Source organism: Symphalangus syndactylus, chromosome 14, assembly GCF_028878055.3.
Source record: "Symphalangus syndactylus isolate Jambi chromosome 14, NHGRI_mSymSyn1-v2.1_pri, whole genome shotgun sequence".
In the NCBI taxonomy this organism is placed as follows: Eukaryota; Metazoa; Chordata; class Mammalia; order Primates; family Hylobatidae; genus Symphalangus; species Symphalangus syndactylus.
In genome coordinates this window covers 98,639,433-98,665,132 of record NC_072436.2, presented here as the reverse complement: position 1 = coordinate 98,665,132, position 25,700 = coordinate 98,639,433, and the positions used below count along the sequence as shown (strand labels likewise).

The following is a 25,700-nucleotide window of genomic DNA, read 5'->3' as shown; positions in this document are numbered from 1 at the left end:
GGTGCCCCGCCACCACGCCCGGCTAATTTTTTTTTTTATTTTTATTTTTAGTAGAGACAGAGTTTCACCGTGTTAGCCAGGATGGTCTCAATCTGACCTCGTGATCCACCCACCTCGGCCTCCCAAAGTGCTAGGATTACAGGTGTGAGCCACCGCGCCTGGCCGCTAAATTCTTTTTATATGTTACTCGTAATCTTCACAAGAATGTAACAAAGTTTATTAATAATCATGATTGCACAGACAGGAAACCAAGACCCATAGAGTTCTGTTACCTGTGATTGAGCTCAGGTTCTGCATGGTTCCAAAGCTTGTCTTTTCCTCTAATCCAACAATACTCTTTGAGATATTTACAGCATTACTTAATATTGTTAGGAAGGTTTATCTTTGACAAATCACTGATTGACCTTGTTAAAGCATACTGTGTATATAAGGGAGTTAAACACTAAATGGGCAATTGTAAGGCTAGCGGGGTTTGAATCATGAAGATAAACTGCTTGGTTGAAGAAAACACTGTGTGTTTACGAATATACATACACAGCCCCAATTTGTAGGGAAAATTGTTCCGAAAAACTCACTGAAATTACTTTCCAACATTTACATAGCTGTGAAGTCATCACTGACAAGCTTAAAATGGAAAGTCACTCAATTTTAGTGACTTAAACTAAAGCCAGTTGGTTTGTCTTGGAGTTGTAAGTAGAAAACACTTCATAAGTGAGAGTGATGTGATAACTAAATTGAAAGTGCTGGCAGTCCATTTGGGGATTGATTAGAATCTAGGAGAGATGTAGTTGTCAGTGTTCATTCTGCATGTAACTCCTGTCTTTGGTTTCAAATCTGGTTAGGTTCTGTTGATCCTTGGGGAACTTTCTCATTTGTTTTTATTTTTGCCTTGGATCTATGAATACCTGAATGTATTTTCTAAAATGGAAAAATCTTAATGTAGCCATTCTATTATTATCGCTGACCCTAAGCCTGAAAAAAGTCACACCTAGGGTTAGGAAATTTTTATTTTATTTTATTTTATTTATTTTTATTTTTATTTATTTACTTATTTAGAGACAGTTTCCCTCTTTCGCCCAGGCTGGAGTGCAATGGCATGATCTCAGATCACTGTAACCTCTGCCTCCCAGGCTCAAGCGATTCTCTAGCCTCAGCCTCCTGAGTAGCTGGGATTACAGGCGCCCACCACCATACCCAGCCAATTTTTGTATTTTTAGTAGAGACAGGTTTCACCATGTTAGCCAGGCTGGTCTGGAACCCCTGGCCTCAAGTAATCACCTTGCCTGGGCCTCCCAAAGTACTGGGATTACAGGCGTGAGCCACCACGCCCAGCCAAGGACATTTTTCTAGTAGAATGCAACACATGTCCAGGTTGTGCATGATCCAAAAACAGTGACAAGTAAAAAATATATAATGATGTCTTCATGTCCAGATCTAGATATCTTCTACTTCATGTAACCAAAGAGTAAGCACAGTGTGAATAAAGCATCAAATAAGTACAATTATCATTTTAAAATAATGTATTATTTATGTAATTTTAAGAGAAAAAAACGTATAACCTTAAGTGGACATAGTACTTCCTTAACACATTAATGCTGCTGGGCACAGTGGCTCATGCCTTTAATCCCAGCACTTTGGAAGGAGGCCAAGGCAGGTGGATTGCTTGAGCCCAGGAGTTTGAAACCAGCCTGGGCAACATGGCAAAACCCTGTTTCTACAAGAAAAATTTTAAAATTAGCCAGGCGTGGCGGTGTGTGCACCTGTAGTCCCTGCTACTCGGGAGGTTGAAGCAGGAGGATTGCTTGATCGCAGGAGGCAGAGGTTGCAGTGAACTGAGATCACGCCATTGCACACCAGCCTGGGCACTGTCTCAAAACAAAAAACAAAAGTTAATGTTCACATAGAAAGGATTCTTTTTAACAACTTTGTTGAGATATAATTCACATGCCCCCCAGAAAAAGAAATAAAAAATAATTCACATACTATAAAATTCACTGATTTAAGATATATAATTCAGTAAGTTCACAGGGTTTTGCAGCTATCCTCACAGTCTAATTTCAGAACAATTTTTAACCCAGAAAGAAATCCTATACCCATTAATAGTCATTCCCCATGACCCCACCCACCTCCCCCTTACTCTAGGCAACTGACCCACTTTCTGTTTTTGTAGGTTGTCTATTCTGGGCATTTTCTATAAATGGAATGAATCATATAACGTGAAGTTTTGTGATTAGCTTCTTTCACTTAATGTTTTCAAGGTTTATCCACGTTGAGTACTTCATATATAGCATGTATTATGTTCAAATAACATTCCATCGTATGGATATACCACCTTCATCAACTGATGGACATAGGGGTTATTTCCACTTTTTGGCTACTATGAATAATGCTGCTACATACATTCATACACGAGCTTTAGAGTGGATATATGTTTCCAGCTCTGTGGGATATAAAAGAGTAGAATTGTTGTGTTAAAACTCCATGTTTAACATTTTAAGGCCAGGCACAATGGCTCACACCTGGAATCCCTAGGAGTTTGAGACCAGCCTGGGCAATATAGCAAGACCTTGCCTCTACAAAAAATTTAAAAAAAAATTAGCCAGGCATGGTGGCGCATGCCTGTGGTCCCAGCTACTCAGGAGCCTGAGGTGGGAGGATAATTTGAATCTGGGAGGTCAAGGCTATCATAGTGAGCTATGATGGCACCACTGCACTCCAGCCTGGATGACAGCGAGACCCTTTCTCAAAAACAAAACAACAACCACAAAAAAAAAAAAAAAAAAATCTTTTTTTTTTTTTTTTTTTTTTTTTTAGGAACTACCAAACTTTCACAGCAGCCATATTGTCTTATGATTCCACCAGCAATGTATGAAGGTTTCAGTTTCTTGCCAGTACATATTATCTGTGTTTTGATTATAGCCATCCTAGTGGGTGTGAAGTAGTTTTTCATTATGCTTTTGATTTGCATTTCTCTGATGGCTAATGATGTTGAGCATTTCTTCAAGTACTTATTGGCCATTTGTATATCCTCTTTAGAGAAATGTATGTTGAAATCCTGTGCCCATCTTTGAATTGGGTTGTCTGTTCTTGTAAGAGTTTTTTATATATTCTGGATACATTTCCTTATAGATCTTTTTCAAATATTTTTCTCATTCTGAGGGTGGTCTTTTCACTTTCTTGATGATGTTAGTAGCACCAGAGTTTTAAGTTTTGATGTAGTTTAGTTTATCTGTTCTTTCTCTTGTTTCTTGGGCATAAATATTTACTTCTATGTTTTCTTCTAAGAGTTTTATAGTTTTAGCTCTTATCTTTAGGTCTCCAATTCGTCTTGAGTTAGTCTTCATGTATAGTATGGCCCAGTAGGTGTCCAACTTCATTCTTTTGTATGTGGATATTCAGTTACAGCACCATTTGTTGAAAAGACTTTTCTTTCTCCATTGAATAGTATTGGTACCGTTTTTGAAAATAAATTGACCAAAGATGTATGAGATTTTCTCTGGACTTTGAATTCTGTTCCATTAATATATATATATCTGTGCTTACGGCAGTACCATAGTTGTAATCATTATGGAATTCTGTAAGGCCTAATGGATCTTTCTTCCTTTCTCCCCTTCCCCTTCCCTTCCCCTTCCCCTTCCCCTTTTCCCTTCCCCTTTTCCCTTCCCCTTCCCCTTCCCTTTTCCCTTTTGCAGAGTCTTGCTCTGTCTCCCAGGCTGGAGTGCAGTGACGCAGTCTCAGCTCACTGCAGTCTCTGCCTTCTGGGTTCAAGTGATTCTCATGCCTCAGCCTCCCAGGTAGCTGGGACTACAAGCGTGCACCACCATGCCTGGCTAATTTTTTTATTTCTAGTAGAGACAGGGTTTCACCATGTTGGTCAAGCTGGTCTTGAACTCCTGACCTCAAGTGATCTGCTTGTCTCAGCCCCCCAAAATGCTAGAATTACAGGCATGAGCCACCACACCCAGCCAGAAGCTTGGTTCTAATGTATATACTCTAGACTAAGAATACAGTGAAATAGTAAAAACTTAAATATTTATTTGGCCATCATGGTGGCTCAGGCCCAAGGCCCAGGCAGGAAGATCTCTTGAAGCCAGGAGTGAAATTTAAAAAAAATTTTTTTTTAATTTGTAGAAAATCCCCTTGGCTAGAGGATTTGTTGTTAGAGATAGAACCTCTGAGCCCAAAAGTCTTTTCTGAAGGTAAAACATAGTCCTTGCAATGAAAAGGGGTGGGAACTCCAAAACTATATATGAAAGTTGTATATCTTTAATAACAAGCATTGAATTACTACTAAAAATGATTTACCAAAAGTAGAAGAATTAGTGTCTAATAATGTATTAATAATTAAAGAAATAGAAAACTTAGGCACAGTTTTGGTGGGGGTTTTTTTGGTTTCTTTTTTGATAGTCACTATCTCTAACCAGTAAATGACTAAGAGTTTTAGGTTTCTACACGTTTTACCAAAACAGACACTCCAGGGTTTCATTACATTCTCAGGGAGTGTCCAAAGAGATAAAATTACATAGTTTTCCTAGGAAGATTAAACTGACTTTGAAACAGTCTTAAAACAGTATTAGTTGGGGCTTCTCCAAAATAAAAATTGAGCTGGTGCAGTGCTCACACCTGTAATCCCAGCACTTTGGGAGGCCAAGGTGGGAGGATTGCGTGAGCCTCGGAGTTCGAGACCAGCAACATGGCAAAACCCCTCCTCTACAAAAAGTTAGCCAGGCATGATAGCACGTGCTTTTGGTCCCAGCTACTCGGGAGGCTAAGGTGGGAGGATCACCTGAGAGCCTGGGAGGTTGAGGCTGCAGTAAACTGCACTCCAGCCTGGGCAACAGAGCAAGACCTGTCTCAAAAAAAAATGGTAAATAATTTTTAAATGCATGAGAGTGTCATAAAGTTTCCATAAATTCATTAAAAACTCACTAAAAACTCACCTGATACAGAGCATCTCTGTATCTTGTCATTTTGGTGTGTCAGTTCAGTCTGAATTGGGATATTATTTTGTTCCCTTACTCTAAAAAGGCACTTGGCATCCACTTTGGCATTTCTAGGCCCAGAAGAATTTCAGAGGGATACTCATAAAAATTGGTTAATGAGTTACATTCTCAGAAGAAACATAACCTATGGGTACTGTCCATTTGCAATAAAGTATGTGTCTTATGTGCTTTTTTTTATTTTATATTTTACTTTTAATGTTATTTTAAAATAAAATAGAGATGAGGTCTCGCTGCATTGCCCAGTCTGGTTTTGAATTCCTGTGTTCAAGCGATCCTCCTGCCTCAGCCTCTCAAAGTGCTAGGATTGCAGACATGAGGCACCATGCCCGGCCTTCCTGTGCACTTTTTGAAACGAAAATAATTGGTAAACATGAAGCATATGGCTTCAAAGTGCCAGTTTTCCTGCTTATTGGCCTTTAAACTCAAGTATTCACATATGAAAGATATTTATCTTACCTGAGTAGATGACAAAATTAGGTTAGCTTCCTGGAAGTTTCAGCTCATAGCTCACAAATGACTAAAATTTATGAATGTGTTTAGTTAGAGATTTCACTGATAGGTTATAAATCAAAAATAAAATTCTAAGCCCCCCCCACCATCTGACTGGACCCCTCATCTCTGCCAGGGCATTCCAAAATTAACCTGAAAAACTGGTTCAGGCCATAACAGGAAGGGAAGGTCATGCCTTGTTATAACCTCTTAGAATTCAGGAAAAGCCAACCAACATTTAATATTAACACAGACCTTAAGTTTGATAAGAAATATTTACAGTCTATTCTCTCTGAAGCCTGCTACCTGAAGACTTCATCTGCACGATAAAACTTTGGTCTCCACAGCCCCATATCATAACCCAGACAATTCCTTTCTACTGATAATAACCAGTTGCCAATCAGAATTTTTTTTTTTTTTAGATGGAGTCTTGCCCTGTCGCCCAGGCTGGAGTGCAGTGGCGCAATCTCAGCTCACTGCAACCTCCACCTCCCGGGTTCAAATGATTCTTCTGCCTCAGCCTTCCGAGTAGCTGGGACTACAGGCGCCTGCCACCATGCCCGGCTAATTTTTTATGTTTTTACTAGAGATGGGGTTTCACCTTGTTAGCCAGGGTGGGCTTGATCTCCTGACCTCACGATCCACCCACCTCGGCCTCTGAAAGTGCTGGGATAACAGGCGTGAGCCACTGCGCCCAACCTGCCAGTCAGAAAATTTTTAAATCTACCTATAACCTGGAAGCCCCCACCTACCTTCAAGTTGTCCTGCCTTTCCCTACTGAACCAATGTATATCTTTTTTTTTTTTGAGACAGAGTCTCGCTCTGTCACCCAGGCTGGAGTGCAGTGGTGCCATCTCAGCTCGCGGCAAGCTCCACCGCCTGGGTTCATGCCATTCTTCTGCCTCAGCCTTCCAAGTACCTGGGACTACAGGCACCTGCCACCATGCCTGGCTAATTTTTTGTATTCTTAGTAGAGACAGGGTTTCACTGGGTTAGCCAAGATGCCAGGATGGTCTCGATCTCCTGACCTCATGATCTGCCTGCCTCGGCCTCCCAAAGTGCTGGGATTACAGGCGTGAGCCACCGTGCCTGGCTGAACCAGTGTATATATCTTAACATGTATTTGATTGATGTCTCATGTCACCCTAAAATGTATAAAACTAGGCTGTGCCTCGACCACCTTGGCCACATGTTCTCTGGGGGCTGTCTCACCATGGGCCATGGTCATTCATATTTGGCTCAGAATAAATCTCTTCAAATATTTTACAGAGTTTGACTCTTTGTAGACAAGGTAAAAAATTGGGATCTTTGAGTCTTCAATTCTACCTTGAATACACTAAGCCACGTTAAACCATATCACTAAGCTTTAAAAAAAAAAAATCCTTCAGGCCCTTTTCTCTCTTCTAAATATTTCTTTTAATTTAAGAGGGAAATGGTCCCTTTCCCAGATATTAGTTATAATGCTTTAAAATGAAAAGAAATTTATCGGCCGGGTGCAGTGGCTCATGCCTGTAATCCCAGCACGTTGGGAGGACAAGGCGAGGGGATCACCTGAGGTCAGGAGTTCAAGACCAGCCTGGTCAACATGGCAAAACCCCATCTCTACTAAAAATACAGAAAATTATCTGGGCGTGGTGGCGCATACCTGTAGTCCCAGCTACTGAGGAGGCTGAGACACAAGAATCGCTTGAACCCAGAGGCGGAGGTTGCAGTGAACCGAGATAGCGCCACTCCAGTCTGGGTGACAGCGTGAGACTCCGTCTCAAAAAAAAAAAAAAAAAAACCTATCATCATGATTCTTTTTGTTGGCTTATATTAGTGGTGGAATTTTTTCCATCTGAATAATTAAAAATGAAACGACTCAAATGGTAGGAGCAGGTAAAAAATAAAGATTAAAAACTTGCTGGGCATGGTGGCTCATGCCTATAATCCCAGCACTTTGGGAGCGTGAGGCGGGCAGATCATCTGAGGTCAGGAGTTCGAGACCAGCCTGGCCAACATGGTAAAACGCTGTCTGTACTAAAAATACAAAAATTAGCTGGGCATGGTGGCGCCCACCTGTAATCCCAGCTACTCGAGAGACTGAGGCATGAGAATCACTTGAACCCAGGAGGCAGAGGTTGCAGTGAGTCAAGATCATGCCACTGCACTCCAGCCTGGGGGACAAAAGCAAGCCTCCATCTCAAAAAAAAAAAAAAAAGAAAAACAAAAACTTGCTGCTTTTTTTGCCCTGTTCAGTTCATGAATGAATTTTTAGTAACTTGTAAGCTATGGGCTGAAACTTTTAGGCATCTAACCTAATTCTGTCATCTACTCAGGTAAGAGAAATAGAATTTATATGTGAATAATTGAGTTTAAAGGTCAATAAGTATGATTTTGTTTTTCTAGTCTTGTCCTGTTCTTTCCATCCCATCCATTTTCTTCCTGCACACTGCACTACTATTAAATACCTCTTGATAAAATTTGTCTTTTGTCATGTTCAAGACTTACTTTTAATGTATTTGTTCACTTATTCATTCTGCAGATATTTAGTGCCTACTTTGATATGGGCAGTGCTCAACTCTGAATTCTTCCAACCAGCTGTGCATGCTGCCATCCTCTCTCTTATGCAGCCTTAAGTTTGTCTGTCCATGGTTCCCATCTTTGCTTTATACCCCTGGTCTCACCACGCTCTTCTGAAGTACCCATCCTTTCCTTCAAATACTTTTAGAAAAAAGATCTGATAATAGTGATTTATAATGTAGTTGGATTTAAGTCATCCTTTTACCTCTCAAGAGGCATCTGCATTTTGACTTTTCCTATAAATGTGAATGAAAAGATATCTCTTTCAAAAAATTTAGAGCTTCCCTGTGCAAGTGTTGGAGGTCTCAGGAAGGGGAGTGCTCCCTGCTGGTTCTTTTGAATCACACCAAATGAATGGCTTGCTACTGTTCCCTCCCACCTTCATACTGTCCGTGGTTTTTCCCACCTCCTTAGCTATACAGCTGCTGTTCCTCCTGCCTAAAATGTCTGAACATTCTGTCAGTGTTCAGCTCAGCCCACATCTTACATCTTCCCTAAGGATGTTTTTCTGCCGCTATCATTCATTTTCCTCCTATGAGTTCCTCTGTTATATTGAGTCACCATCACTGAGGTTGGCATTTCTTCATTCTTTGTTTCAATTGACTCATTTCCTTTCTCCCAACTTAGTGTCTTCTTCAAGAACACAGATCCTGTATTTCTGTTTTCTATTTAAACAGTGCCTAGCAAAGAGACAGAAATGGCAGTCAATGAATACCCAAATAGACATGAGAATATGTCTAGGCCCATGTATATTTATGTATATTTTATCTAGCAGCATTTTGCTAAATGAATTTATCCTTCACTAGAAGAAGAAAACATATCATACTTAAGGACCATTATTAAACATTCTTAAAATTAAAAAAATAGACCCGTCTGGGCACAGTGGCACATGCCCATAATCTCATTACTTTGGGAGGCTGAGGTGGGAGGACTGCTTGAGGCCAGGAGTTTAAGGCCAGCCCAGATAACATAGTAAGACCCCATCTCTAAAAACAAAAAAGAAATTGAAAATTAGCCAGGCACAGTGGCATGCACCTGTAGTCCCAGCAACTCAGGAGGCTGAGGTGTGGGAGGATGGTGTGAGCCCAGAAGGTCAAGGCTGTGATGAGCTAGGATCACTCCATGTACACTAGCCTTATGACAAAGCAAGACTCCGTCTCAAAAAGAAAAAGAACAACTTTTTTTTTTTCTATAAATGCTAATATCTGAAGAAAATTTTGATTTTTACTTCTTAACAGGTGGTTTGTTCTGGATGCAGAAACCAGAGATCTAGTTTCTATCCACACAGACGGGAATGAACAGCTCTCTGTGATGCGCTACTCAATAGGTAGGCAAATTTACTCCCACCTCCCAAGCCTGGCATTCACAGCACTTCACTGCAGTTGCATACTTTTACTTCTGATAAGGCTGACTACTTTTTTCTCTCTTTAGAGTTGCTAAATATTAAATCTGTTTCCCCCAACATCAAATTAAATTCTGCTGCCAGAAACTGCGAAAGATCTGCTAAAGTTTAAACAACATTCTGAATCATCAAATTTAAAATGGACAGCTGCATTTGCAATTGAAAGCAGAGTGAAGTGCAGTCAAATCCCCTTTTTCTGGAACTACGCATACTTAGAATTTTGAATAGGTATTAGGCTAAATGTCACATCTGGTTAGCAACCTTTTCTTTATTTATAAGAGAATGTAAAGAAATTACAGAGAAATTCAAAATACACAAATTTTATAGGCCCTTCAAGTCCTTTAGAATCTAGTGCATTGTTTCGGTTACACAGTAATGATTGGTTTGTTAATTAAATACTTAGCAATTCTCTATAAGAATTTGATATATTCCTTTAGCCTGCTTGAGAATAATTATTGTACCTTATTCACAATATTAAGTTTCTATGATAATACTCTAGTTACCTTTTCTTGTTATTTATGTGGCTTTGATTCACAGCACTCTTCCCTGGAGTTAGTCTGACAATTTCTTTACTTGAAAATATATGCCAATAGTTGTTGCATTAGCACGGGATCCAGAGAATCTTTTTGATTGCTTCTCAGTTGTTTCAAAGGACGCACAGAGAGTAGTATTCTTTAAATTGAACAAGGAAGGAAAAGTATGTACTTTAAGCTATAAGCCTTTTGAGTCCTCTTGAAGCACAAAAATTTTAACATTTCTCCGGGGTTTGTTTTGTTATGTTTTATTGTTTTTTAGTGTTGTAGTAGCAGATAACCACTGCAAATGTAGCTGTCGAACTCCAGAGAGGACGTGGACTTTATTGACCATTTGTTACATGCTTAGCACTGTGGTGGGTACAGGGAAGGACACCACAAAAGAAAGGAACATGGTCTCTTCCCAAGAGCACCTGTTCTGTAATCGGACAGATCATATATGCTAGCTGAACTAAGCAGCTGTCCGGTCAGCCTACCACTTAAACACTGTACTCTTCCACCCAAGAAGGCAGGATAACCTCTCTGGAGCCGGTTTTTAACTAACTAGAAGATGAGGCCTAGAATTCAAGGCCTGTAAGCATCTCCAAGAAGGGATTGTGTATTAGACTGGATGACCATTTATTTTTCAAATGTACTTAGTGGATAGGATTCATTCATTAATTGCCAAATAACAGTTAAATTGATGAGATTTAACAGCATTTGTAAAATATCCAGTAAAATAACAGTAAATAAATTTATCAGTGTATTTCTCTAGTCAACACTGACCTATTTCATTCTAGATGGTAACTTCCTGGCTGTAGGATCTCATGACAACTTTATTTACCTCTATGTAGTCTCTGAAAATGGAAGAAAATATAGCAGATATGGAAGGTGCACTGTAAGTAGTGAAGTAGAACAAGTTGTAAAATTATTGGGAAATTTTACTTCTGTTAAAAACAAATTTTTACATCGATGTATGCGTTGTTTCCTGTCGTTAGCTGCTTTAATCTCTGTCTTCAAAAACTGGAACTGGTAATACATGATAGCAGAATGTTAGAGTTCCCTGTATGCTCTAAAAAGACGTCTCCTTTTGATGGGGGTGTAATATTTGCCACTCTATGACTAGTTTTAAAACAGTTTCTTAAAGCTATTTCCATAGGTGACCTTTAGAATAACACTTTTTGAAAATTGAATGAGTCAGAAATAACATCTGATGTTTAATCTTAACTCCTATGCTTCTGCCCACCTCAACACCCTACGACATCCTATATCACCTCTCTGCCACTGAAAATAAAAGAATGAATATGGATATTTGTCTGCATTTAAGAGAGTTAACAGAAAGGACGTTTCCCGTAATTTATTGCCCACTTCTGTCTTAATTGGGTTATAATTATAGGATGAAAATTGGATTAAATTTCTGTAAACATGACAAGTACTGAATGTACAGCAGGTATTCCCCTAGCAAACGAAATGGCTTAGGCACCAGGAATATGTACAATATGTGTTCCTTTGTCCTCAAGAAGTACAGTCCAGCTCAGGCCAGGAAGAGAAAGGTAGGCAGTGTAGCATAGTGGTTAAGAGCACAGACTCTGAGCCAGGCTACCTGAATTTGAATTCTTTAACAGTCTTTATCACAAAACAATTCATTTTAGGGAAACAGATAAAAGAGTTAGTTTTTAGAAGCATATACATCTTGTAATAAGCAAAATAAACTTCAATATGAGTCTGAAATTTATTTTGCTTATTATATTTAAGCCAAAACTAGGCCATGTACTATTTGAGGAAGCAGACTTATTTGCCTTTTTGCATATTTTATACCATATATTAAAACCAGTCCATTTGTAAACTAGTCTACAAGCAACTTCAGAGTTTAGAATTTGTCCAAAATATTTTTGTTTGCCTTGACAATAATGAATCATTATCCATTAATTTATTTAAATCTATCTTTTAATTTATCAATTTAATGTTTGTCATATGGAATAATACACAACATGATTAAATGAGATATTCCACCAAAAGAAGTTTTCAGATCACTGAAGTTTACCCTACCAGACCCCCAATATTTTTTGCTTTGTTTTGTTTTCTGTTTTTTAATGTTGTTTTCACTTTTTGAGACAGGGTCTTACTCTGTCACCCAGGCTAGAGTGCAGTGCCTCAAACTCCTGGGCTGAAGCAATTCTCCTGCCTCAGCCTCCTGAGTAGCTGGCACCATAGGTGTGTGCCACCTTGCCCAGCTCACTTTTTTTATTTTTCATAGAGATGAGGTCTCCCTATGTTGTCCAGGCTGGTATCAAACTCCTGGCCTCAAGCAGTCCTCCCACCTCAGCCTCCCAAACTGATGAGATTAGGCATGAGCCACTGCGCCTGTCCGGTTTTTAATCTCAACCTTTTTTTAAAGTCCATACCTTAATAAATGGTATATCAAATATGACTTAATCTTGTAGAATCAAGATTTTACGGGCAGCCCTGTAGCACTTAGCCCACTTTTCAGAGGAAGATTAATGACTTGTCATTGGTGTCATCTTGACATAATGGCAGATCAAGGACTTGAACACAATTCTCCTAACTCTTAGTAGAGCAGACTTTCCAATGTACAGTAATGCCTCAGGTTTTTCATTACGTGTCTTATTTTACTGTACAGCTGATCCAGAAGAGAGAGCAGTGTGTGACACTGAATAATCAGAATGACCTTGGAAGTATTGGGAAATGGCAAGTTTATCAAATGCATGAGACTTGTCCTAATCCAGTTAGGCAGTTCTTTGAAGCATTTGAAGAAAGTATTAATTTGAGATACCCATAGGAACTGTTAAAGTTTGCAGTACTGTTTGAGGTTGTAATGAAAGGTTCAACTATTCTGCGTTCCTAATTGTCTTGTTTTGTGCTTTGCTTCTAGCTGTCAGTTCTTGCTGCCTATTTCCACCGGCTGGTCTTATAGTCAGTCCCCTGCTTTTATCTATTGTCTGCTGTTATATAGGACAGGCAAAACTGGGTCAACACTGTCTCTGCTGCTTACTAGTTGGTGACTTTAGGCAAGTTAACTTCTCAGAGTTTTAATTTTATTATCTTAAAATTGGAGTTTATAATAGTTCCTACTTTATAGCATTGTTGTAAAGATGAGGTCTTTTTAAAATGTAACAACTAGAACTACTCTCAAAGTTCCAAATACAAGTGCTATTTTCTATTTCTAGTAATTTTCCTGTTAACTACTCAACATTTAGGTGACTGTTAATAGCTGCAGAAGCACAGTAGGCTTAGAGCTTTAGGAAGTGTCACTAATAAACTATGATATCTCTAATTAAATGTCTACAAATTATAAATGTCTCTAATAAAAATAATAAGTCTTATAACTTACAATCTAACAAATTAGAAGTTATATGCATTTGGAGTCTCTCTTCACAGTAGCTCTCTTTATGTGGAAATGTCAGTTGAAAAGATGGCTGGTACCCAAAGATGTGAAACAGCACTTCTTGGTAGAGGGCAGCTAGCTGATGCATGGGTACCTTAATGAATGATGACATCATTATAGTCCAGGGCCTTGCTCTCAACTTCATAAGCTAAGAAACAAGACAAGATCCATTTTAGAGATATGGACTTGCTGGGCGCGGTGGCTCATGCTTGTAATCCCAGCACTTTGGGAGGCCAAGGCAGGCGGATCACGAGGTCAGGAGATTGAGACCACGGTGAAACCCCGTCTCTACTAAAAATACAAAAAAAAAAAAAAAAAATTAGCCGGGCGTGGTGGCGGGCGCCTGTAGTCCCAGCTGCTCGGAGAGGCTGAGGCAGGAGAATGGCGTGAACCCAGGAGGCGGAGCTTGCAGTGAGCCGAGATTGCGCCACTGCGCTCCAGCCTGGGCGACAGAGCGAGACTCCGTCTCAAAAAATAAATAAATAAATAGAGATATGGACTGACATCAACCAAGTTTTCTAAAGCTAGTTTACAAAATAGTTTACAATAGGAACTAGAACTGGTAAGGACACTAAATCCTAGTTTCCCCTGGCCAACCAAGTTGTCTCTCTATAAGCAAGCAAGCCTCAGGAAAGCATCTTTTAATCAGAATGCTAATTTAGGCCAGGCATGGTGGTGCATGCCTGTAACCCAGCACTTCAGGAGCTGAAGAGGCAGATCGCTTGAGCCCAGGAGTTCACATCCAGCCTGGGCAATGACATAATGAGACTGTGTCTTTACACATATACGTAAGCTGGGTGTGGTGGCATGCGCTGTAGTCTCAACTACTCGGAATGCTGAGACAGGAGTATCGCTAGAGCTGTGGAGGTCAAGGTTGCAGTGAGCCATGATGATGCCACTACACTCTAGCCTGGGTGTGAGAGCCAGACCCTGACTCAAAAAAAAAAAAAAAAAAAGCTAGTTTATTCGTAAAATATATAAATGCCAAGGGGACAAGACATGAGCATCCTCCACCCCATGCATTCCTTTCCTTTAGGGAAAGTACATGTGAAGCAACAGTAGAATCAGAAAGTGAGCAAATCCGGTGCTTACATCCACAGTAGAGCAGGGATCGCCACTGGACCTGATCTCGATTCAGGTCTCTCTACCCTAAACATAGGGCACATGTGTCTCTGTGACTCCTCTTTCATTGCTGACCACACTAGTGCCAACTCAGCGGAATAACATTCTTTGGATAGATTCATACCTATAATCAGCTTATACTTTAGGCTTGCCAAGCTTAGAGCCATTATGACTCTTCCTTGCCTCTTTCTGCTTTGATTTCTTTGATGTTAATTCTAAAGTTTAACATTCATAGGTTCCAAACTAGAGGACATCCACTGGAGTTTCCACAAACTCACAGAACTTTACTCTTCCAATCATTGAAACTTATTTCCATTTCCCACTGTCTCCAAATACCTTTTACAATCTTTCTGAAGTTGATGTGCTTAAAATTTTGATATTTCAAAAAACTTCAGATAAACTGTAAATTTGGAGATTTATCCTGTATTCCTTCTTCTGTGTGTTCTTTTAAAATATTAAGTCTGATCACAAAAGGACTATAAAATTTATAGTTAGAATCATTTTTCCCATTTTAGAAGGAGAGCATTATCTAGTCGCTGCCTTCATTTGATTAATGAGAAAGTAAGGTAACTGTACCAAAAGCTCATTTATCACTTACCCTTTGTTTTGTATTCTAACCCCTGTGATCAAGCTAATCTTGATTAATCTAGTTACCTCACAGTATAAACATATGAGTAAACTAGTCTCCAAGGATGATAAAGACTGAGTTCAAAATTTGATGTGTCTCATCAAACCTTAGAAACCTGGAAAACCTCAACATTATGCAAGAAGAGCCTAGCCAAGATCACTTTTGGCTTCATCTTTTTTCATATACCCTGTCACTTCTTTTCTCTCTCCCATTTCTAATGCTTGCATTTACTTTTAATGTTACACAGCCTCTGTCACTTCAAAAACAGTACAAAAATAGGTGCAGTACAAGTAAACATTCTAATTCTTAATGAGTAAAAGATAAGCCTGACTTAAATGCTGTGCTTAGGCCAGGTGAGGTGACTCACACCTGTAATCCCAGCACTTTGGGAGGCCAAGGTGGGAGGATCACTGGAGTCCAGGAGTTTGACACCAGCCTGGGCAACTAACCAAGACCCTGTCTGTATTTAAAAAAAAAAAAAAAAAAGCTATACTTAATTTGCTCCAGAATCATCTGACCTAGTTTTGAACCCTGGGTACACCAATTCTTTGTTAAGTAACTTCAGAAAAGTTACTTAACCTATCTATGCATCCTAACCATCTTACCTACTAAGTGGACATCCTCATTAAGGTTGCTATGAGATTTAGATGTGATGATGTATGCAAGGTACTTAGTAAATATTAGGTATTATTATTAGCATTATTTTCCATGACTAGATGAGCCTGGGTTGTACCTACAGGTATTTTTCAGCATTTAACAGTAATCTATTAAAATTCAAAAATAGTTTTACAATGATGAGCATTGTGTATTTTCCTTGAAAGATTTTAAGTGTCCTGATTGACCTAAAGTTTCTATTCAGTTTTCAGTGGAATATTAAGGTTATTTTATTATGTACCTGAGTGTCAACATAATGGCTTTCTGCTTGACTCAAATTCCTGTGTACCTTTTGACACTGTTATCTTAGCCCAGGAGACATAGTATATTTAAGTTGCAGTGATATCCTAAAAAGCATTATAAAATCTGTTTGCGTAGGCAGGAAGTGCTGGTAAAAGTAAGTTTGCTTTTTGCCAGGATTTTGTTCATTGGAAATACACATCAAAAAGAGGGGAAAAAAAAAAGAGTAAACACTTTATCTACCTAGAAATCGCCAAGAAAATAAATCCTGAAATTAATGCAGGATTTCAGTAAGGTAATAGAATTCAGTATCACTGTGACAATTAAGAATTATGTGTAGTAGGCCGGGTGCGGTGGCTCACGCTTGTAATCCCAGCACTGTGGGAGGCCGAGGCGGGCGGATCACGAGGTCAGGAGATCAAGACCACGGTGAAACCCCGTCTCTACTAAAAATACAAAAAAAATTAGCTGGGCGTGGTGGTGGGCACCTGTAGTCCCAGCTACTCGGAGAGGCTGAGGCAGGAGAATGGCGTGCACCCAGGAGGCGGAGCTTGCAGTGAGCCGAGATTGCGCCACTGCACTCCAGCCTGGGCGACAGAGTGAGACTCTGTCTCAAAAAAAAAAAAAAAAAAAAAAAGAATTATGTGTAGTACCAGGCTGGGCGCCGTGGCTCACACCTGTAATCCCAGCACTTTGGGAGGCCAAGGCGGGTGGATCACAAGGTCAAGAGATCTAGACCATCCTGGCTAACACGGTGAAACGCCATCACTACTAAAAATAGAAAAAATTAGACGGGCGTGGTGGTGGGTGCCTGTAGTCCCAGCTACTTGGGAGGCTGAGGTGGGAGGATCACTTGAACCCAGGAGGCGGAGGTTGCAGTGAGCCAAGATTATGCCACTGCACTCCAGCCTGGGTGAACGAGTGAGACTCTGTCTCAATTAAAAAAAAAAAAAAAAATCTTAGAGAAAGAAAAGAATAGGTGAAAAAAAATAAAATAAGGCCGGGTACAGTGGCTCACACCTGTAATCCCAGCACTTTGGGAGGCTGAGGTGGGCAGATCACTTGAGGCCAGGAGTTCGAGACCAGCCTGGCCAACACAGTGAAACCCCGTCTATACTAAAAATAGAAAAAATTAGCTGGGATGGTGGTGCACACCTGTATTCCCAGCTACTCAGGAGGCTGAGGCATGAGAATCGTTTGAACCTGAGAGGTGGAGATTGCAGTGAGCTGAGATTGCACCACTGGACTGCAGACTAGGCAACAGAGACTCTGTCTCAAAATAAAAAGAATAAAATCATGTGACCAGAAAGCTAGTAATTGACCAGATACAGTGGCTCATGCCAGTAGTCCCAGCACTTTGGGAGGCTGAGGCTGGAGGATCACTTGAGCCTGGGAGTTCGAGACCAGCCTCGGTGATGTGGTGAAACCTTATCTCTGCAGAAAATACAAAAATTAGCTGGGAGTGATGGCATGTGCCTATAGTCCCAGCTATCCAGGAGGCTGAGAAGTGGAAGGATCACCTGAGCCCAGGGAGGTCAAGGCTGCAGTGAGCCATGATAGCGCCATTATACTCCAGCCTTGGCAACAGAGTGAGACCCTGTCTCAAAAAAAAAATGTTACTAATTGAAAAAGCACAGTAGAAATTAAATGTGTTTCACCACAGACTGTAGGAGGTAAAAGTGAATTCAAGTCTCTGTCAGCTTTGGTGAACCATAAGATCTGTGTAATTTATCTGAAATAGTTTATTGGAAATACTCAAGTGCTTATACGTGAAGCCAACAAAAATTAGTATTTTGTAGTTTTTTTGTTTTAATTCCCACAGTGTTAAAACCTAAGCAGAAAAAGATCATTGTTTCCTGCTTAAGGAATGTTTTAAGGAATCAGATGATTATATTGAGTCCTACTGTTCTGATGGAGTACAGCGTTGGGTGAATTTTCCCCAAAACATTCTTTGGAGATACTTTCTAGGATACCTCCATAGACCATATATGGGTGCTGTATTCCTCAGCTTCTGAGTTGTACCATGGATAGTTCAGAAGTAGCCCAGGAAAGCTGTATTCCTTATGCATAACTTATAACCAACACTTCATTCTCAAAAATGGAGTCACTCTCATGGGGACACACCAGTGACGTGAAATAAGGCCAGAGGGTGTGATATGTGTTGCAGTGTCCTGTAAGATACAAGTTTAAGAGACTGTCTTTCTTGGAGGTGTCTAATACAGGTAGTAGGTACTAGTTTCTGGTATCTAGATTGGCCAGAAAGTTTCTCCTAAGTTTCAAGTGCTGAGGATCTGCTGTGAGCCTGCTCAGTTCTAGAGGGTGTGACACTGCTTTCTCTCCTTTAGAAATTCCAACAAATATGTATTCAGAAACAGTATTGGCTAGCTGTTAAATTGTTTATCATTCAAAACTCTAAATGCTTTCTAACAATTTACCTGTTATTTTCTAGGGACATTCCAGCTACATCACACACCTTGACTGGTCCCCAGACAACAAGTATATAATGTCTAACTCGGGAGACTATGAAATACTGTACTGTAAGTATGAATGATCATTATTTATACATATGTATACACTAAGATGTGTCTATCGGGGCGCTAATGAACAGGCTGCATGGAATCTGAATTGCGCAGAGAATGCTTGCCAGCCTCTTTAACCTGACAAAGCGTATGTTACGCTGAGCTAAGGTAATGAGAATCTCAAATGTGATTCATTTCTCCAAGAGTAATGAATTAATGTTAATAGTGTAGAATGGAAGGCACATGTAGTAATAAGAAATTACTCTGTCAAATTGATGCTGCTCTGAATGGTTTTTCATTTAATTACTTCTCCTGAAGGCAGGGAGGAATATAATAGATGGGCATTTATGCTTTTAGAGGAAAAAAAAAAAACTTCCATGGGAAGCAGTTTGTAGTTTTAAAAACCCTGTTAAAGTGAACACTTTCTTTTCCTTTTTAAATGTGTCTTAATGTTTTTCAGTGTATGGATTATAAATACAAGTAAACGTGGCTAGTTTGAATCAAGATGCACTTTCAAATACATTTGTACACAAGCACTATGATTATACTTCCTGTTTCTAAATTTAAAGGGGACATTCCAAATGGCTGCAAACTAATCAGGAATCGATCGGATTGTAAGGACATTGATTGGACGACATATACCTGTGTGCTAGGATTTCAAGTATTTGGTAAGGACATGACACCTGATGTAAAGAAGTGGTTTGTGGATTTTTTATATATAATATTTACTTGCTTAAATTTATAAATGAAAAATAGTCTGTGTATTCTTGAGCTTTATCACTATTAATGTCAGCCTCAGAGAAATTAAATGTATTAGGATTGAACCAACATGGGATTTGTATTTTGCAGAATCCAGCACTTTTGGTCCTCAATATGAAAGACAAGGAATTTACATAGTAATACAGATTACCATCCCGTTTTTCTTTAAGTGAAAATTGAAGTTATTAAATTTGGAAAGGCATTTTTAAATAGCTTGAGATACATGCCATACAATTCACCTATTTAAAGTGTAAAATTCAGGCTGGGCGTGGTGGCTCACACCTGTAATCCCAGCACTTCGGGAGGCCAAGGTGGGCAAATCACCTGAGTTCAGGAGTTCGAGACCAGCCTGGCCAACATGGTGAAACCCTGTCTCTGCTAAAAATACAAAAATTAGCTGGGCGTGGTGGTGTGCACCTGTAATCCCAGCTACATGGGAGGCTGACGCAGGAGAATTGCTTGAACCTGGGAGGCAGAGGCTGCAGTGAGCTGAGATTGTGTCACTGCACTCCAGCCTGGGTGACAGAGTGAGACTCCATCTCATAAATAAATAAAGTGTAAAATTCAGTGGTTTTTGTATACTTAGTTGTGTGACCATCAAGGTCTAATTTTAGAACATTTTCATTACCCCACAAAGAAACCCTGTACCCAATAACAGTTACCCCATCTCTCTTATCCTCTACCCCACCCCCCAGCAACCACTAATCTGTTTTATTGATTTGCTTATTCTGTATAGTTTACATAAGGGGAATCATACAATATGTGATCCACTGAGACTAGCTTCTGTGATTTAGCATAACGTTTTCAAAGTTTATCCACATTGTAGCTTGCATCAGTACTTTACTCTTTTTATGGCTAAGTAATATCCCATTGTATGGATAGACGACATTTTGTTAATTCATTCATCAGTTGATGGACACTTGAGCTGTTTCTACTTTTCAGCTATTATGAATACCACTGCTGTGAACAGTCATGTGCAGGTTTTTGTGTAGACATGTTTTCATTTCTCTTGGGTATTTACCTAGGAATAGAATTGCTGAGTCAAACGGTAACTGTATGTTTACTCTTTTGAGCAACTGCCAGACTGTTTTCCACAATGACTACATTTACATTTTCACCAGCAGTGTACGAGGGTTCCAGTTTCTCCATGTGCTTGTCAGTGTATTTTATTATTATTTTGCATGTGGATGTCTAGTTGCCTTACACCACTTGTTGAAATACAAAGGCATTTTTAGGAGAATTATATAAAGATAACTATGTGGGGCTTCTTCCTAATCTGACGTTTTGTAACTTTCTGGAAATCTGACCTCTATGACTGTTTTCTAAGCCTTCCTCAGTATTTAGGTATCCTTCTGAAAGAGTTAGAAGATAGATGGAAAAGTTAAAATAATAAAGTGATATTTGCAAAGAATTAAAAAGAAGTGTTATGCTCAGGTAATTAAAATACTGGATATGGATGTGGCACCAATACCTAAAGCAATACACAAAAATTAATATTTTCTCTTTAACAATATATCTCTGCCTTCTGAAAATTGGGTTATCCAGCCTGATCATAGATCTAAACATTTCTTTATGCTACGTGCATTAGAAAAATAATCCATTTTAGGTGATTGTTGTAAACACAAGTGCTATCAAGACAGAAAAGCCTAATAGGTCAGGAAGAAATTAAAAACAAAATAATTCTGTCCCTAAACAATTCCATTATTCTAGGTGAAAATGAAGCAGTGACCCATAGCTGGTAGCTTCTGTGGTTCTTTTAATGAAGACATTATTTATTCAATTATTAAGAGAGACCAATTTTAAAGTATTTTGACTTGTTTTTAGCAAACTTACCAAAAACGTGTTTGTTCTCTAGAGTAGCATTCAACCACAAGTGGCCAACATCTCAACCCTTAAATCTTCCATAGTTTCAATCTAGCCTAATAGAGGTTTGTGAAAATTATGTTCGATATGATCATTAGTGCTGCATAATGATTCAGAATAATTAAATCTAGCATGTCTTATCTTGGGACATAATCTTTCCAGGAAAATTCTGTGGGATAACCTGCTAAACTAGTGGATGGCCTATGCTTTCTATAAGAAATAATCGCTCTGAAGTTTTCTTGGAGGTGCCTGCTTGAAAGAAAACCTAGACTCCACTTTGAAGATTTGGTGTTACGGCTTTGTTTTTGAACCTTGTCTATACAAGTAACTGATTCCCTCCATCCAGAAACTTTAAAAAGGAAGAGCTTATTGCTGAGGTGTAAATCAAGCTGAAAGTAAAATAAATTATTAGCACCACCTGCTGGTTACTATGGAGTACCATTGAGTCTTTAAGTTTTCCATTTTGGGGCTATTTTGGTTTTTTATTAGTTAGATTTTGGACAGGACTTCATTTGAATGAAGAACAGTGTGAGCCACTGAGAAATTTGTAAAGGAAATGTTAACAGCTAAGAGTTTGAACATAGATAAAAGCTAAACAGATTCTAAAATAAAATAAACATATGTAGCATCACAGTTATATTTCTTCAGCTAATTTTTCTGCATCCCTGTGTTTCCATATCAAAGGTGTCTGGCCAGAAGGATCTGATGGGACAGATATCAATGCACTGGTGCGATCCCACAATAGAAAGGTGATAGCTGTTGCCGATGACTTTTGTAAAGTCCATCTGTTTCAGTATCCCTGCTCCAAAGCAAAGGTAAAATCACTTTAATAGAAACTAATGTTATAAGGCCTTCTGTCCAGGGATGATTTTGCATCCATGGCAAGAAAATACAGGTTACTGATTCCTCTCCGTGATCCTGCAGTGCACAGAGGGAGATAAGGGCCATTGGTGAGCATCCAGCCAGGCAGTGCTTTTCTTCTCCCGCTTCCTAAGGCTCAGGAGAAGTGAGCTGTAGAAATGATGACTGATGATGTTAATCCTGTTTCTTTATTGTCCGGCTGCTTTTTATTTTGATTTGTTGGCAATTTAAAATCTCTCCTAAATATTTCAAAATATTTTATTTGTTGGATACATATTCAACGTTATAAAACTAATGGAACTGTTTCCGGAATCTCCTGTGATCCTGCCAACATAGTAAGTGTTCCCCTAACCATTTCAGAAGAATAATTACTAAGCTCTGGCAAGTATACGACCAACATCTAGAAGAGACAGACTTTTAGCTATTTTTTTAAACATATAGTGTGAAAATACAGAGATGTCCAATTCTTCTGTTTTGTTTTTCCTATGTAAAGTGATAATAAAAGGAAATAACAGCTAGTCTTATTCCTGAGATTTGATGACTTCTGGCTTTAAATTGGATTGCCCATTTCACAAGCTGAGTTTCCCCCCCTTACATATCACCATTTCTGAAACAGGCATGTCAAGAATGAGTTTAATTTTCCTGTCTGTCTGATTTATTTCATATAGGCTCCCAGTCACAAGTACAGTGCCCACAGCAGCCATGTCACCAATGTCAGTTTTACTCACAATGACAGTCACCTGATATCAACTGGTGGAAAAGACATGAGCATCATTCAGTGGAAACTTGTGGAAAAGTTATCTTTGCCTCAGAATGAGACTGTAACGGATACTACTCTAACCAAAGCCCCCGTCTCTTCCACTGAAAGTGTCATCCAATCTAATACTCCTACACCGCCTCCTTCTCAGCCCTTAAATGAGACAGCTGAAGAGGAAAGTAGAATAAGCAGTTCTCCCACACTTCTGGAGAACAGCCTGGAACAAACTGTGGAGCCAAGTGAAGACCACAGCGAGGAGGAGAGTGAAGGGGGCAGCGGAGACCTTGGTGAGCCTCTTTATGAAGAGCCATCCAACGAGATAAGCAAGGAGCAGGGCAAAGCCACCCTTCTGGAGGACCAGCAAGACCCTTCGCCCTCGTCCTAACACCCTGGCTTCAGTGCGACTCTTTTCCTTCAGCTGCATGTGATTTTGTGATAAAGTTCAGGTAACAGGATGGGCAGTGATGGAGAATCACTGTTGGTTGAGATTGTGGTTTCCATGTGATTTGTTTTCTTCAATAGTCTTATTTTCAGTCTCTCAAATGTAGACAACTTAAAGTTTCAGTTTGGTGTTTATTGAAAATTAACCAAACTTAATACTAGGAGAAGACTGAAACATTAATGATGTCTCACAAATTACTGTGTACGTAAGTGGTGTGATGTAAATACTGGAAACAAAAACAGCAGTTGCATTGATTTTGAAAACAAACCCCCTTGTTATCTGAACGTGTTTTCTTCAGGAACAACCAGAGGTATCACAAACACTGTTACTCATCTACTGGCTCAGACTGTACTACTTTTTTTTTTTTTTTTCCTGAAAAACGAGAAAAAAATGTACTCTTAGTGAGATACTCTCTCACCCCAAATGTGTAATGGAAATTTTGTAATTAAGAAAAACTTCAGTTTTGCCAAGTGCAATGGTGTTGCCTTCTTAAAAAAAATGCTGTTTTCTTACACTACCAGTGGATGTCCAGACATGCTCTTAGTCTACTAGAGAGGTGCTGCCTTTTCTAAGTCATAATGAGGAACAGTCCCTTAATTTCTTGTGTGCAACTCTGTTTTATCCTAGATCTAAGAGAGCATTGGTTTGTTAAAGAGCTTTCAATGTATATTAAAACCTTCAATACTCAGAAATGATGGATTCCTCCAAGGAGTCCTTTACTAGCCTAAACATTCTCAAATGTTTGAGATTCAAGTGAATGGAAGGAAAACCACATGCCTTTAAAACTAAACTGTAATAATTACCTGGCTAATTTCAGCTAAGCCTTCATCATAATTTGTTCCCTCAATAATAGAAATATAAATACAGTAAGTTTAGATTATGGAATTGGTGCTTGAAATTTATTGGTTTTGTTGTAATTTTATACAAATTATATGAGGGATAAGATATTCATCAAATTGCAAATTCTTTTTTTACAGAAGTGTGGGTAACAGTCACAGCAGTTTTTTTTTTACCAACAGCATACTTAACAGACTTGCTGTGTAGCAGTTTTTTTCTGGTGGAGTTGCTATAAGTCTTGTAAGTCTAATGTGGCTATCCTCCTATTTTGGGCAATGCATGTATTATGCATTGGAAAGGTATTTTTTTTAAGTTCTGTTGGCTAGCTATGGTTTTCAGTACATGTTTCCTACTTTAATTACTGACAAATATGTATTTCCTATATATTTGTTTATACTTTGATTATACAAAAGTATTGTGTTTTGATTTTTTAACTTGCTGCATTGTTTTGATACTTTTTATTTTTTTGGTCAAATCATGTTTAGAAACTTTGGATGAATTAAGAAGTCTTAAGTATGCAGGCGTTTACGTGATTGTGCCATTCCAAAGTGCATCAGAACTGTCATTCCCTTCTAATATCTTCTCAGGAGTAATACAAATCAGGTATTTCATCATCATTTGGTAATATGAAAACTCCAGTGAACTCCCAAGGACATTTACAACATTTATATTCACACGCTGTATGGAAGGGTGTGGGTGTGTGTGAAGGGGCGAGTGGAGACACTGTGTGTATCTCTAGATAAGAAGATATGCACCACGTTGAAAATACTCAGTGTAGATCTCTATGTGTATAGGTATCTGTGTATCTTTCCTTTTGTTTACAACTGTTAAAAAAAACCTCAAAATGGTTCTCTTCAAAAGAAGAGAGATTCCAAGCAACCCATCTTTTTTCAGTATGTTCTGTACATAGTTATCGGAGTGCGCCAGTATCAGGCATATATATCTGCCTGTTAGCAGTGATGATTACATCATCAGATCAGCATGTGCTATACTCCCTGCAAGAAATATACTGACATGAACAGGCAGTTCTTGGAGAAGAGCGAGCATTTCTTTAAGTACCTGGGGAATACAGTTCTCGGTGATCAGCAGGGAGTTTATTTGAGGACATCAGTCACCTTTGGGGTTGCCATGTACAATGAGATTTATAATCATGATACTCTTCGGTGGTAGTTTCAAAAGACACTACTAATATGCAGGAAGCGTTCCAGCTGTTTAATGCTGGCAACTACTGTTTAATGGTCAGTTAAATCTGTGATAATGGTTAGAAGTGGGTGGGGTTATGAAATTGTAGATGTTTTTAGAAAAACTTGTGAATGAAAATGAATCCAAGTGTTTCATGTGAAGATGTTGAGCCATTGCTATCATGCATTCCTGTCTCATGGCAGAAAATTTTGAAGATTAAAAAATAAAATAATCAAAATGTTTCCTCTTTCTAAGTGCGTCTTAACTCTTCATTTATACTGCGAGTTTCCATGACTATCCAGTTATCAGAAGGCATGACAATTCAGAAGACAACATTTATCAGTGGGCTACTGCTGCTGCTGTGGATAAAATCATTCTGGTAGTAACAAACTCCCATCTCATAATGTTAGAGGAAATTACTTCTGATTTATGCTCCCACTGAATATGGGGATAGCTTTGTTT

At 39.1% G+C, this 25,700-nt stretch overlaps 1 protein-coding gene across 10 annotated transcripts in view; it reads left to right on the top strand.

Annotated features, from left to right (window-relative positions):
* EML4 (EMAP like 4) overlaps positions 1 to 25,492 on the top strand; it is a 169,223-nt gene extending 143,731 nt beyond the window's left edge. For 7 of the 10 annotated variants that reach the window (XM_055242956.2, XM_055242955.2, XM_055242958.1 and 4 more), the window contains 6 exons: positions 9,293 to 9,381; positions 10,769 to 10,866; positions 18,468 to 18,555; positions 19,107 to 19,205; positions 21,844 to 21,974; positions 22,689 to 25,492. In XM_055242956.2, coding sequence (XP_055098931.1) covers positions 9,293 to 9,381; positions 10,769 to 10,866; positions 18,468 to 18,555; positions 19,107 to 19,205; positions 21,844 to 21,974; positions 22,689 to 23,162 — 979 coding nt within the window. In that variant the 3' untranslated portion in view covers positions 23,163 to 25,492. The remainder of the gene's footprint in view (positions 1 to 9,292; positions 9,382 to 10,768; positions 10,867 to 18,467; positions 18,556 to 19,106; positions 19,206 to 21,843; positions 21,975 to 22,688) is intronic. The other 3 variants (XR_010115757.1, XR_008650929.2, XR_010115758.1) reach the window with 1 other exon arrangement.
* Positions 25,493 to 25,700: the final 208 nt, after the last annotated feature.